Here is a 15,000-nt window from a genome sequence, read left to right as displayed (position 1 = left end):
CTGGGTGGGTGCTTGCAGCAGTTCCTTGTTTCAAGCCCTTGGTTGTGACACTTTGTAGCCCTGTTCCATTTCTTGCCTTTTTTTGTCCCTCCTTCCCTGCATCCCCCCTCCCCGGTCTTTCGCTCCCTGCGTACACCCTCCCCCCCCCCCCCCACCCCCCGGTCACTCCCTTTTCCCTCCTCCCCCGTATACCCCTCCTTTGCCCCTCTTTCCCCTGTTCCTGTCCCTGTTTGCTCTCCCGACTCTGATGGGTGTTCCCCTGCCTGGCGCTGCAGCCCTGCTTTGTTGCATGCCCCCGGCGCTAGCTTTCCTGCTAGTCCGGTGGCCCCCCTCTCGGGGGTTATTGTCTCGCTTATTCCCTGCCTAACCTCTGCGGTTTTCTGCCCGCTCTTCCCCTATCCTACCCTGCACCCCTCTCGCTTGCTCTCCCTTCTCCATTACTCTCGTTTCCTCATGCTGGAGCTTGGCCTCCCACCTGGAGCGGTCCCTCGGGCAGTGGTTTGCTCTTTGTTCTGGTTATTCTTGCCATGGCGGGGGGGCCTGGCATTGCCTCGCACCTCCCCACCGTCCCGTTGGTTTGTCGTTGCCCCTTGCCAGGGGACCCTGGTCCCTACCCTCGCTCGTGGTTTTCCAGCCCGTGCTCCTCGACGAACCTGTTTGCCTCAGCGGGGGCTGTAAAGAAGTATTCCCTGTTTTGGTATGTGACCCAGAGTTTCACTGGGTACAGCATACCAAAACGCACGTTGCTCCTGTGGAGAGCTGCTTTCGCTCTATTGAACTCAGCCCGTCTCCTGGCTATATCTGCCCCAAGAACCTCAGAAATTCGAATGGCGTGCCCTTCCCATTTACAGGCTCTATTTTTCCTGGCCCAGCGCAGGATTGTCTCCCTATCCTGGTACCGGTGCAGTTTAGCTATGACTGCTCTCGGGTGGTCCCCTGCCTTGGGCTTCGGGCGCAGCGGCCAATGTGCTCTGTCCATTTCTGGTGGGTTGGGGAAAGTTTCCCCCCCCCACTAAGTTGCCCAGCATCTCGGCCACGTATGTGGTGGGGTTTCTACCCTTCGTCCCCTCTGGCAGGCCCACTATCCTGACATTTTGCCTTCTCGAGCTGTTTTCCTGGTCGTCTACTCTGCCCTTCAGGCTCCCCTGTGTTGTGCCCAATCTCGTCACCTCCCTCTCCAGGGCCGTGACCCGGTCGTTCACGTCAGTCACTGCTTTCTCCAGCTCCTTAATGGTCGCCCCCTGGGCTTCCAGTTTCCCCACTTGGGCATCCAATTTATCCTCTAGTCTGGTCAGGGCCTGCTGCACTCCTGACATGGCCCTGGCCACTGCTGCCTGCACTGCGACCTCTATTTCTGCTTTCACCTCTGCCTTGTTTACCTGCTGCTGCTCCCTCAGCGCCTCAGCAAAGGCTGCCTTCCAATTCCAGCTCCCGGGGGGGGGGGGGGGGGGGGGGGGGGAGTGCACCCGTCTGTCCAGCTCTTTTTGATGCGGCGATACTTCCGTTCCGCTGCTTCGTGAGCTGATTCGCTCGCCTGAGCTGGCTTGCCCCCTGTCCCGTCTGCCTCTGGTGCCCATTCTCCCTCTGCTTTAGCTCCCTTCTGGCACTTTTTATTCCCCCTTCCCTTTCTTCTTTTCTTCTCCCCTTGTTTTTCTTTTCCCCCCTTTTCCGCACCCTATTTTTATTTTTTTTTGTCTCTTCCCTTTTTCTTCTCTCCTCCCTTCTTTCCTTTACCACTTTATTTTTTCCCCTCTTTTATACAACTCCTCTCAGGTGGGCTTGTTTTGGATGGGAAAAGAGCATGCAAAAAGAGAGAAAATAATATATTTCCCCTCCCCTCTCTCTTTAACAGTTTTCTTTTGAGTTTTGTTTTTGTAAAAGTTATTTTTTCTTCCTTTCCCCTCACTCGCCCAGGGTAGAGAGAGAGAGAGAGAGGCTTCTGGTCCGGAGTTCCTTTGTTCTCGTGGTGGTCATTGCCGGTTTGGGGGGGGTCGGTCCCCGCTGCTGTCCCCACTGTTCTGTCCGGGCCGCGGCTCGTCGCACCCCGCGCTCTCCTGGTGGGGGGGAGGGGGGTTAGGTCGCTGGTCGCTCCTCCGTGCCCTCCTTTCCGTAGGCTGGGCCCCGCTTCGGTCTGGGCCGCTGTCGCTCCGCTCCTGGCCTGCGCTCTGATGCCGTTGGAGGAGGGGGGGGGGGGGGGGGGGGGGAGGTGGATCTGCCACTGCCGCTGCTGCTGCCGCCGCCGGACCGCTCCGCCGCCGAGGATCCTCTGCCCACAATTTTGTTGGGGGGGGGGTCCCCTTCACTGCTCTTCCCGCTGCGGAGAAAAAGGCCCCAACCTCATTACCCCGCGGGAGCCCCTTTCCGTGCGACCGCTCCGCTCGCCCGTTGAAATAATTGTTAATTGAAATAATTGTGGAGCAATTAATGGCTGCATTTTGGAGTTTGTATAAAAGCACTCAAGACAAAGGAATACTAAAAGGAGAGTTGGAAAACCTAGATGTGGAATCTTGATGAAAATAGCTGATGTGGAGCATTCCTGAATAAAGATTTTAAAGTGTCATTTAGAGGTTGAGTTTGGAAACCCTCATGTGGCAATCATTTGAGGGAAATTTGAGGAAAAATCCATGGAAGATCAATTCAGTGCCATCTGCCATTTGATTTCAGAGTGGAGTGTTATTCTTGAACTCTGTGTACATTTGGTGGAACATACGTGGTTGTGCAGGAATATTGTATTATGATTTTTGTTGTTAAAAGCCAATTGTCATTCCTGTGGCTCTGTTCCTCCACATTTTCTAAAAACAATATATAGAATATAGAAGGAGTAGGTCATTCGGCCCTTTGGGCCTGCTCCGCCATTCATTATGATCATGGCTGATCATCAAATTCCATACCCTATTGCACCTTACCCAATAACCCTTGACCCCTTTAGCCCCAAGAGCTATGTCTAATTCCTACTTGAAATCGTTTTGGCGTCAACTGCTTTTTACGGTAGTGAATCCCACAGATTCACCACTCTCCGAGTGAAGAAATTTCTTCTCACCTCAGTCCTAAAAGATTTACCCCTTATCCTCAAACTATGACCCCTAGTTCTGAACTCCCCCACCTTCGGGAATATTCCTTCTGAAACTACACTGTCTAATCCTGTTAGAATTTTATGCGTCTCAATGAGATCCTCGTTCATTCTTTTAAACTCCAATGAATATAATCCTAACTGACTTAACCTCTCATATGACAGTGCCGCCACCCCAGGATTCACCTGGTAAATCTTCGATGCTCTCCCTCCATAGCAAGATAAGTACACTAAAACTGTAAACAATACTCTAGCTGTGGCCTCACCAATGCCCTCTACAATTGCAGTAAATCATCCATATTACTATACTCAAATCTTCTTGCTATGAAGGCCAACATACCAGTTGCCTTTTTATGGTTTGCAGTTCCTGCACGCTTATTTTCAGCGACTGATGCACAAGGACATCAAGGGCAACTAAGTAGCCACCTCTCTCAATTGACACCCATTCAATTAATAATCTACCTTCCTATTTTTGCTATCCACATTATACTGCATCTGCCATGCATATGCCCACTCACTCAGCCTGTCCAAATTCTGCTGAAGCATCTCTGCATCCTCCTCACAGCTCACCCTCCAACCTAACCTTGTATCATCTGCAAATGTGAAAATAATACATTTAGTTCCCTCGTCAAAATCATTTAGATATAATGTGAACAGTTTGAATCCTAGCACAGATCCTTGTGGTACCCCACTACACGCCAATCATAAACAGACCCATTTATTCCAACACTTTACTTCTTGTCTGCTAATCAATTTTCTATTCATCCCAAGACACTACCCGCAATCCAATACGCTTTAATTGGCATAGTAATCTGCTATATGAGACCTTGTCGAAAGCCTTCCGAAAGTCTAAATAAACCACATCCAACAGTTCTCCATGGTCAACTCTACTAGTTACATCGTCAGAGAATTCTAATAGATTTGTCAAGCACGATTTCCCTTTCATAAATCCATGCTGATTTTGTCTGATTATACAACTGCTTTCAAATTCTGTTATGAAATTTATGATAATGGATCTAAGCAACTTCCCTACTGCCGACATTAGGCTCATTGGTCTATAGTTCACTGTGTCACTCCAATATTCAAAAGGGAGTTAGAGAGAAAACAGGGAATTATAGACTAGTCAGCTCAACATCGGTAGTGGAGAAAATTCTTGAATCCATTATGAACGACTTTCGAACGGAACATTTGCAGAGCAGTGTCAAGTTCAGTCAGAGTCAACATGGATTTATGAAGGGGAAATCATGCTTGACAAATCTGTTGGAATTCTTTGAAGGTGCAACCAATACAGTTGACAAGGCAGAGCCAGTCGATGTGGTATACTTGGACTTTCAGAAGGCGTTTGACAAAGTCCCACATAAGAGATTATTCTGCAAAATTAAAGCACATGGGATTGGGGTAAGTGTATTAATGTAGATAGAAAACTGGTTGACAGTGAGGAAACAAAGAATAGGAATTAATGGGTCATTTTCAAATTGGCAGGCAGTAACTAATGGAGTGCCACATGGATCGGTGCTGGGACTCCAGCTATTCACAATATATATTAATGATTTGGATGAGGGAACAAAATGTAACATCTCAAAGTTTGCAGATGATACCAAGTTGGGTGGGAGGGTGAACTGTGACGAGGATGTAGGGTTCCTACAGCATGATCTGGACAGGTTGGGTGAGTGGGCAAATCAATGACAGATTCAGTATAATTTGGATATGTGTGAGGTTATTCACTTTGGAAGCAAAAAGAGGAAGGCAAATTACTACCTGAATGGTTGTAAATTGGGAGAGGAAGTGTGCAGCGGGACCTGGGTGTCCTTGTGCACCATTCGCTGAAGGTAAGCATGCAGGTGCAGCAGGCGGTAAAGAAGGCTAAAGGTATGTTGGCCTTCATTGTGATGGGTTTCAAGTATAGAAGCAGGGATGTGTTGCTGCAATTATACAGAGCCTTGGTGAGGCCACACCTGGAGTATTGTGTGCCGTTTTGGTCTCCTTCTCTGAGGAAGGATGTTCTTGCTCTTGAGGGAGTGCAGCGAAGGTTTACCAGACTGATTCTAGGGATGGTGGGACTGTCATATGAGGAGAGATTGACTAGGTTGGGATTGTTCTCGCTGGAGTTCAGAAGAATGAGGGGGGATCTCACAGAGACTTATAAAATTCTAACAGGACTGGACAGGGTAGATACAGGGAAGATGTTACCAATGATGGGTGTATCCAGAACCAAGGGTCACGGTCTGAGGATTCAGGATAAACCATTTTGGACAGAGATGAGGAGACATTTCTTCACCCAAAGAGTGGTGAGCCTGTGGAATTCATTACCACAAGAAGCAGTTGATGCTAAAACTTTGAATATATTCAAGAGGCGGCTGGATATAGCACTTGGGGAGAATGAGGTCAAAGGCTATGGGGAGAAAGCAGGATTAGGCTATTGAGTTGGATGATCAGCCATGATCGTGATGAATGCCAGAGCAGGCTTGAAGGGCCAAAAGGCCTCCTCTTGCTGCTATTTTCTATGTATCTATGTTTACTGTCTACCTCCCTTTTTAAATAGCGGGCTTATATTAGCTACCTGCCAATCTGTGGGAACCATTCCAGAGTCCAAAGAATTTTGGAAAATTACCACCAATGGATTTTTAGGGCCACTTCCATAAATACCGAAATTTCCCCAAAACCGTTTCTCTATTAATACTGATTTTGTTCAGCTCCTCACTAAAACCTGTGTTTCTCAGAACCTCTGGTACATTATTCATACCTTCCTTTGTGATGACAGAAGCAAAGAATGAATTTAGTTCCACAGCCATGTCTTTGTTACCCATTATGAATTCCTCCCTTTCTGACTGTAAGGCGCCTAATTTTTGTCAATCTTTTTCTCATTACATACCTATAGAAACGTTTACAGTCAGCTTTTTGTGTTCCCCGCTAGCTTACTTTCATATTGTATTTTCCTCATCTTAATCAATCTCTTGGTCCACCTTTGCTGAATTTTAAACTGTTCCCAATCCTCAGGTCTATTGCTTTTCCTTAATAATTGTATGCCTCTTCTTTGAATCTAATATTGTCTTTAATTTCCCTTGTAAACTATGGTTTGGCCACAGTTCCATTTGTACTCTTGCTCCAAATAGGAATAAACAACTTTTGGAGTTCTGTTCGTTCCTTGAATGCCTGCTATTGCCTGTCCACTGTCCTTCCTTTCAATAACGTTTCCCAGTCCATCATAGCCAGCTCATGCCTCATAGCATCATTGTTACCTTTATTGAAATTCAGGACCCTGGTCTCAGAATCAACTATCTCACTATCCATCTTGATTATTACATTATGGTCACTCATTTTCAAGGATTCTTTCACAACTAGATTGCCAACTAATCCTTTCTCATTGCACAATGCCAAGTCCAAGACGGTCTATTTTCTAGTTGGTACCGGAACGTATTGGTCCAGAAAACCATCCTGTATACACTCCAGAAATTCTTCCTCCGTTGTACCATGACTAATAATTTGACTCATCTGTAATCACCGATGTTCCTTTATTACATGCATCTCTGATTTCCTGTCTAATGCTATTCCCAATATTACCTCTGCAATTTGGTAGTTTATATACCACCCATGAATGTTTTTGCCCCTTGGTGTTTCTTAACTCGACCCACATAGATTCCGTATTATCTGAGCTAATATCTTTTCTCAATATTGTAACAATATCTTCCTTAATCAACAATGCGGCATGATGGCACAATAGTTAGCACTGCTGCCTCACAGCTCCAGGGCCCCAGGTTCAATTCCGACCTTGGGTGACTGTCTGTGTGGAGCAGCACTTTCTCCCGTGCCTGTGTGGGTTTCCTCTGGGTGCTCCGGTTTCCTCCCACAGTCCAAATGCAGGTTAGATGGATCGGTAGGCCCTGATCGCAGGCCAGGCCACAGCGGAGGCCCCCCCCCCCCGGGGTCGGACCCCCCTCCCACCCCCACCAGGCCTTCCCTGGATGCATCCACGTCGAAGTCCCGCCGGGTAAGAGCAGGTGTGAACAGTGCCGGCGTGACTCAGCTTTTTTGGCCCATCCCGGGCCGAGAATCGCCGGGGGGGGGGGGGGGGGCGTAGAGCGGCCCCCGACTGGTGCCGCGCCGATTCTCTGCTCTCCGGAGAATCGACAGACTGGTGTTGTGGCAGCGTGGCGCGATTCGCATTGGTCCCAGTGATTCTCCGGCCCGGCCCCTGGGTGAGAGAATCTCGCCCATTATACTCTATGGAAAATTCACTCGTTGCTTCAGGAGTTATACCTTATTGCTATAAACAAACATTTTAATGTATTCTTAGTCTTACCCATACAATTAAAGAAACCAATATTAAAATGTTTTAAATACCTGTATCAATGCCGCATCATTTGGTAGGACGTATATATGGAAATTTGAAGAATCAACTCGGAGCGTTTGATATATTATTATGATAGCGTGAATGGCCACATGGCAAACATGACAGAGAATGACACCCATAATGGAAAGCGGCTGATCTCTCAGTGTGGCATGAGATAAAGAGACTTCTGATGGTATTTCCAGGACAAATATATTATTTCTGAGACATGCAATATTGTATGTAATGGATTGCATTGGTTCTCCTCCACCTAAAAAATGGTAAAGTTTTATATATTGATAATGTGTAAAGTCCTCGATTTAGAACGAATCATTACAAACATTTTTAAAAATAGCTGCCATGTATGCACTTTACATTGATTTGAGCTGCTACAGAATGATATAATTTACAGTGCAGAAGGAGGTAATTCAGCCCTTCAAGTCTGCACCAGCCCTTGGAAAGAACATCCTAATTAAGCAAGGGCAGATTAAATGGGCCTAATGCAATCATTTTTTAAGGAAGTGCATGGCCAATACATAGTAATGCTTTGACTGTTGTGATGCAAAGAGACATTGCTGATGACTTTATTTTTTGTGATACAGCAACTTCTGTTACATTGCAAAAATCTGTTTTTGCTAATGTGGTACAAAGCTTTGCCATTACTGGACTTTGATTTTTTTGGGGATTTGCATTATCGTTACATTATTTGTATATGATGATCTGACATATAGGGCGCGATTCTCCGACCCCGATGCCGGGTGGGAGAATCACGGGAGTGCCGGGCGATTCACGCCACGCCGCCCTGGCGCCCGCACGCGATTCTCCCACCCCCACCAAAATGGCCTGTCGCGTTTCACGACAGGCCGCTTGGAGAATCGGCGCTCGCCGTTTCTAACGGTTGAGCGCCGATTCTCCGGCCCGGATGGGCCGAGCGGCCTGCCTAATCCGACCGGTTCACGCTGGCGCCAACCACATCTGGTCGCTATCGGCGTGAACAGCGCGTGACTGCTGCGTATGGGGCCTGTTGGGGGGGGGGGGGTGGAAGAGAAGAAGGATCGAGCACCAGGGGGGTGCTCAGGAGGGGTCTGGCCCATGATCGGTGCCCGCCGATCGTCGGCCGGGCGTCTCTGAAAGATGCACTCTTTTCCCTCTGCTGCACTGCAAGATCAATCCTCCATGTCATGCGAGACGGCGGAGGGGAGGACGGCAACCCAGCATGCGCGGGTTGGCGCCGGTCAACCTGCGTATGTGCGGGTGACGTCATTTAGGCGCCGCCGGCCGCGTCATTCAGGCGCGCGAAATTGACGCACTGCCGCTCCTAGCCCCCTGGGGGTGGGAGAAAAAGGGGCGAGGAGCGGCCTCCGACACCGGAGTGAAACCCTCCGGTTTTCACTCCGGCGTCGGCACTAGTCTCCCTTTGGGAGAATCGCGCCCATACAATTCATTTCCTTCTACATATTGAAATGGCTTCTCAAAAAACAGTAGGTGGTTGCTCTCATAATTTACAGGAAACAAGGATTGGATTATCTACCTTTAGATGTTAGAAAACAGAGGGCTCAGTAGGCTTTCTCCAGGTGCTCTGGTTTCCTCCTACACCCGAAGATGTGTAGGTTAGGTGGAGTAGCCATCCTAAATTGCACTTTAGTGTCAAAAGATGTGCAGGTTAGATGGGGTTACAGGGATAGGGTCGTGAGTGGGCCTAGATAGGGTGCTCTTTCAGAGGGTTGGTGCAGATCCAATGGGCCGAATGGCCTCCTTCTGCATTGTAAATTCTATGATTCTGTAACAGCTCTAAAAACTGATCATGGTGATTGATGGCAGTACCAGATCTCAACAGGAAAGTCACAGATTAATCAGTCTGTTATTGTTCACTCAGTATATGAAGGTGAACATAAACATTTAAATGACTGCATATTTAAAAAGTTATTTCAGTTTATTCCGGCTTGCTTGCCTTTGGGCCATGTAATTTCCAATTCTCATTTTTATTTCTTAAGGAAGTGCATGGCCAACACATAGTAGTGTTTTCACTGTTGTGGTGCAAATAAACATTGCTGATGATTTTATTTATTGTGATGCAACAACTTATGTTTTACTGAAAAAATCTGTTTTTGCTAATATGGTACAAAGCTTTGCCATCACTGGACTTTGACTTTTTTGGGGATTTGCAAAGAACTTTGCAGTGTTACTGTCATTTCGTGCTTTTGAAGTCAACAAATTAGCAATTTGTATGGACCAAATCCAGTTCTCGTTAAGCAATCTGATGTTTTATCGTGTCAAGTGTGTTGTTCTCATTGTTGAACTTTGGAATGTATTGTGTTTATAAGCATGAAAATGGTTGTCAAACAGACTTACAATGTTTTAAATGAGGCAGATACAGATAAAAGAAATTACAAATATTGGAAATATAGCCAATTCTTACAAATCTTATTATGTTTCAAAGTAGAATGTACAGGCACATAATGAATGTCACGAATCACATGTACAGAAAGATCAAACGTGTGGAACTGATTAATGAAAATTAAATAGGTGGACTGCAAGTATTATTTATGATGTTCATTGGCAGCTTGCCTGTTTGGGAGTGTCATTCTAATGTGATTTAAAAACATCATGCAACTTTTAAACCCAAGGAGCATTTTGGCTGCAAACCGTTTTCACAGAGGTCTGTAGAAACTGGGAGAGGCAGCAGTAGTTGCACGGGCAACTCAGTTTTTGGGCAATGCTTTGGCGATATTGGTGGAGAAAGCAGGAGCAACTATCCAACAAATAGCAGGAAAATTTCCAGCCGAGCTGCAAATGCGCAGAGGAGGTAGAACACTCTTAACATCTTGGGGATTACCACTGACTAGGAATTGAACTTGACTAGCCATATTAACACTGGCTTTGCGAGCAGGTTTGAGACTAGGAATCCTGCGGGGAGTAACTCACCTACTGACTCCTCAAAGCCAGTCTGCCATATACAAAACACAAGTGGGGAGTGTGATGGAATGCTCTCCACTTGCTTGGGTGAGTGTAGCTCCAACAACAATCAAAAAGCTTGAAACCAGACGGCTTGATTGGCACCCTATCTATAAACATTCACTCCCTCCACTACTGACGAACAGTGGCAGCAATGTGTACCATCTACAAGGTGCACTGCAGAAACTCGCCAAGGCTCCTGAGGTAGTACCTTCCAGACCCACATGCATTACCTATTAGGACAGATACATGGGAAAACCACCCCCTGGACGTTCCCCTCTAAACCACTCAATATCCTGATTGGGAAATATATTGCCGTTCCTTCACTGTCACTGGGTCAAGGTCCTGAAACCCCCTCCCTAACAGCACTGTGGGTACACCTGCACAACATGGGCTTCAGCAGTTCAAGAAGGCAGCTCACCATCACCGTCTCAAGGACAGTTAAGGATGGACAACAAATGCTGGGTTAGCCAGCGGCACAGACATCACAAATTAATTTTAAAAATGTCAAAACTATTAGACCTAGGTCATGGTGTCAAGGCAGGAAAAGATTTAATTATCTCATGACATCAGCTAAAGTACGCTTACTAACTCGTATCTATTGATCAGAAAATGTCAGGAATATATAGTTTCTTGACTGTAAAGTCCATGCTAACAGATAATTACATTGAGAAATAATGCACAGAATGAGAAGGTAAATGGTGGAATCTTACCAGCTGGCTTTGGTGTCAGGTGGTGTTTTAGAGGATGGTTCATCAGGTCGACCGCCTGATACGTTCCTGTTCCAGCTGCTCTTGCTGAAGGAAGGTGAGCAGTAGAAGTGGCTCCGCATCTGAATGCAGCGTGAAGCCATTAGTACAAATTACCAGACCGTGTGGATCTCATTGGGGATTTTGCCAGAACCTAATGATCGGTGGACCCACATTGTGGGTGAAGCTTGGAAAGTTCACACAGGCAGCCTTCTGGTGGCAGGTTGGGAGGGTGGCACTGAAGCTTTTTGTATTTAAAACAGCCCACAAAGCACTACATCTACCAGGCCCCCGACAGTTTCTACTGCAGGGCCACAGATCCTCCTGTGGAGGGGGTCAATCTCCACAATGTTGGCCTGGCAGCTGTAGCCCCAATTTAGTTTAAATAATATGCAATTCTTCAGAGGGTGCCTATATTTGTCTGCCACAGCTGTGCCATCTCTCCTGGTGGGTCTGCTACATAACAAACCTTCAAGTCCTCCCTTTTGTCCAGCTGGGTGCCAGTTGTTTGTATGGCACTTACAAAAGCAGCCTCTTAATTGGCTATGTCCAGTAAGACTATGGACATTAGTCATCACCAATGGAGCCGGGATCCACTTTTGATCTTGCCCTCTTAAAGTTTCAAAGACAGTAAGATTCTGCCCATAATAATAAAAACAGTTATAGATACCTGTCTCACAAATGAAATGAGGAAGGTGAACAGCCAGAACTTTTCCTTCTTGAACTCTGATATTGAACAACGGACTTCCGATGACCCAACATTCTCTTTGCACATCAGAAACGTGTTCATTCCAGAAGCTATATTGATAAGTTATAGCAGCACCTGAATTTGTTACCCATCTCAGTCCAGTTGCAGCACATTCAAATAGTCCTTTTCCTGGTAGGTCGATTCTTTAAAGAAACAATGAAAATGTTACTACTGCTTGGAGATTTTAGGACAAAATATATTATTATATATTTATATTTGCTTTTGCTGCAGTCAACCAAGTATGTCAGTGCTAAGTGATCAGAAATATGGATCTAACTAACTAATCTTGAAGACTGTAATTCACAGGTTTGATCCAATTGGTTTAAATGTATTACTAATGTTTACAACACAAGTAGGAATGTACTGTGACATTTAACATCAGGAGTCAATATCAAGCAAAGCATGAAACAGAGTTTGGGGCAGAAGATTTTTTGACCAGGACATGGATGCACTATGCATGACTAATTTAAATAATTACATTCTGTATTTCAACTTATACTTCCAATGCTATCAAATTCTCCATTTATATAGTAAATAAGCTAACACTTACTGTCTAGAAATCCAGAAGTCTGGACTAATAATTTCAAGTTGTACAGTCAAACCTCACAATGGCCATTAGGGAAGTTAAAGAACAAAGAACAAAGAAAATTACAGCACAGGAACAGGCCCTTCGGTCCTCCCAGCCTGCGCCGATCCAGATCCTTTATCTAAACCTGTTGCCTATTTTCCAAGGATTCTACTTCGCTCTGTTCCCCGCTGTTCATATATCTGTCCAGATGCATTTTAAATGATGCTATCGTGCCCGCCTCTACCACCTCCGCTGCAATGTGCTCCAGGCACCCACCACCCTCTGCATAAAAAACTTTTCCACCCACATCTCCCTTAAACTTTCCCCCTCTCACCTTGAAATCGTGACCCCTTGTAATTGACACACCCACTCTTGGAAAAAGCTTGTTGCTATCCACCCTGTCCAAACCCATCATAATTTTGTAGACAAACTCAGTTATTTAAATAGATGAGAAAGAATTCCTTCATTAACAGTACTCGCAGTGCATCAACACCATTTAGACAGCAGCACTTACTCCAGTGGCTTAGCACTTTCAAATAGAAATTGGAGACAGGCAATAAATATTGAGTTTCCAGCCATGCCTATATCTCATAAACACCAGGTCACTGTAACTACTGGATTGTTGTAACAAGTAATCTAGTTGATTAATGTTCTTTAGAAACCCAATGTCCTCAACCAGTCATCATCATCATAATAATAACAATAATCTTTATTGTCCCAAATAGGCTTACATAACACTGCAATGAAGTTACTGTGAAAAGCCTGTAGTCGCCACATTGTTCGGGTACACAGGGGGTGAATTCAGAATGTCCAATTCACCTAACAGCACTTCTTTCGGGACTTGTAGGAGGAAACCGGAGCACCCGGAAGAAATCCACACAGAAAACAGGGAGAATGTGCAGACTCCGCACAGATAGTGGCCCAGACCAACCAGCAATGTGATGACTCTTAACTGTCTTGTGGAATAGCCCAGCAAGCCACTCAGTTTAATCTGGATGATGAATTCTGGCCTTTCTCACATTGCATCTTTTGAATGAAAAAAGAAAATCAAGGACTAAGTTTAGTTATTAAATGCGTGATCTACCATCTGCATCCTGCGGAATCAGGGTGGGACGTGGTCGATCGATCTCGGGAGAGGCCTCATTTGGCATTCCTGTTGGCTGCTGAGCCTTGTGAGATTGAACCAGATCTCGTGAGATGTCGTGATCTAGGCCGTGCCCACAATGGGCTCTCATGGTTAAGTGAGTTTAAAAACCCATTTAGCCATGCAGATGAACGGCAACACCAGCATCTACCGGCCTCGCGAGGAAACTCCAGGTGAGCGCCAGTTATAGTACTGGTTCCCAAAAACGGGGACTAGGCGTACCAGCACTTGGGGAGGCATCCCAGGTGATCAGAGGCCCCCAAGTGGTTGTCCGCCGGGTAGGGTGGGACGCTGGCATGGCTGGTGCCACCTGGGCACTTTGGCAATGCCAGCCTGACACCATGGAAGTGCTATCTGGGCATCCTGGCAGTGCCACTTGGACGCTAGCCTGGCGCTGTCAGGGTGCCCTGGTGGAAGTGCCAGGCTGGCAGGGCACTGCCATGATGCCAGGCTGCAGTGTCAAGGTGCCAAGCTAGCATTTTGCCCACATTTGGGATCAGGCCCATGGGCGCCCTGTTGGTATGTGGCGTGGTTGCCGGGGGGGGGGGGGGGGGGGGGGGGGGGGGGCTGAGAGGGCGCCAGGATGAACCCTGCTAATCCCACCCAGAATGGACAGTTTGTATTTGGTTCCATTGTGCCCTAAATTTCACTTTAACCCTGTACTCTGTCTTTAATGGCCAGCATACAGGTTCCCTGAGCTCTCTGCACTTTATCAGGGTTCACAAGACAAGAGCACAGTGGCAAGTGATTGTTTAATGAAATTGAAATAGGAGTGTTAAGATTGGGGAAGATTAAAAATGAAATTGGAATAAAATAATACAGGGAGTTAATAAGTGTGTAGTATGACTAGAGGTACTACGGTACCTAGCAATGCCGAGACACAATGGTGGAGAAGGTTCGCTGCTCATTGGCCCGATGGTATGTAACACTAATCACCCATTGGTTAGAATTGTAAGGTAGCTCCGCCCAGTAAGCTGGGGTATAAGAGCCTATGTATCCCCCACAGCTTCCTTTCTGTATCTGAGCTGCTAGGGGAAACATCTCGTCTATTTGGGGCCTCACGGTAGCATGGTGGTTAGCATCAATGCTTCACAGCTCCAGGGTCCCAGGTTCGATTCCTGGCTGGGTCACTGTCTGTGTGGAGTCTGCACGTCCTCCCTGTGTGTGCGTGGGTTTCCTCCGGGTGCTCCGGTTTCCCTCCCACAGTCCAAAGATGTGCGGGTTAGGTGGATTGGCCATGCTAAATTGCCCGTAGTGTAAGGTTAATGGGGAGATTCTTGGGTTACGGGTATACAGGTTACGTGGGTTTAAGTAGGGTGATCATTGCTCGGCACAACATCGAGGGCCGAAGGGCCTGTTCTGTGCTGTACTGTTCTATGTTCTATTAAAGCCTTCAATTCGGACTACAACCTCGCTACTGTGGTCATTGATAGTGCATC

The 15,000-nt window shown here is 46.6% G+C and overlaps 1 protein-coding gene across 1 annotated transcript in view; it reads right to left on the bottom strand.

Annotated features, from left to right (window-relative positions):
• Positions 1-15,000, bottom strand: part of LOC119978332 — a 198,672-nt gene that overhangs the window by 80,969 nt on the left and 102,703 nt on the right. Inside the window, exons 14-15 of the mRNA XM_038819897.1 lie at positions 11,772-11,992; positions 7,412-7,668 (exon numbers count right to left, since the gene is read on the bottom strand). Coding sequence (XP_038675825.1) covers positions 7,412-7,668; positions 11,772-11,992 — 478 coding nt within the window. The remainder of the gene's footprint in view (positions 1-7,411; positions 7,669-11,771; positions 11,993-15,000) is intronic.

This window comes from Scyliorhinus canicula, chromosome 1, assembly GCF_902713615.1.
Source record: "Scyliorhinus canicula chromosome 1, sScyCan1.1, whole genome shotgun sequence".
NCBI classification, from domain to species: Eukaryota; Metazoa; Chordata; class Chondrichthyes; order Carcharhiniformes; family Scyliorhinidae; genus Scyliorhinus; species Scyliorhinus canicula.
The sequence above is the reverse complement of the archived record's forward strand: the minus strand, read 5'-3'. Positions and strand labels throughout refer to the sequence as shown.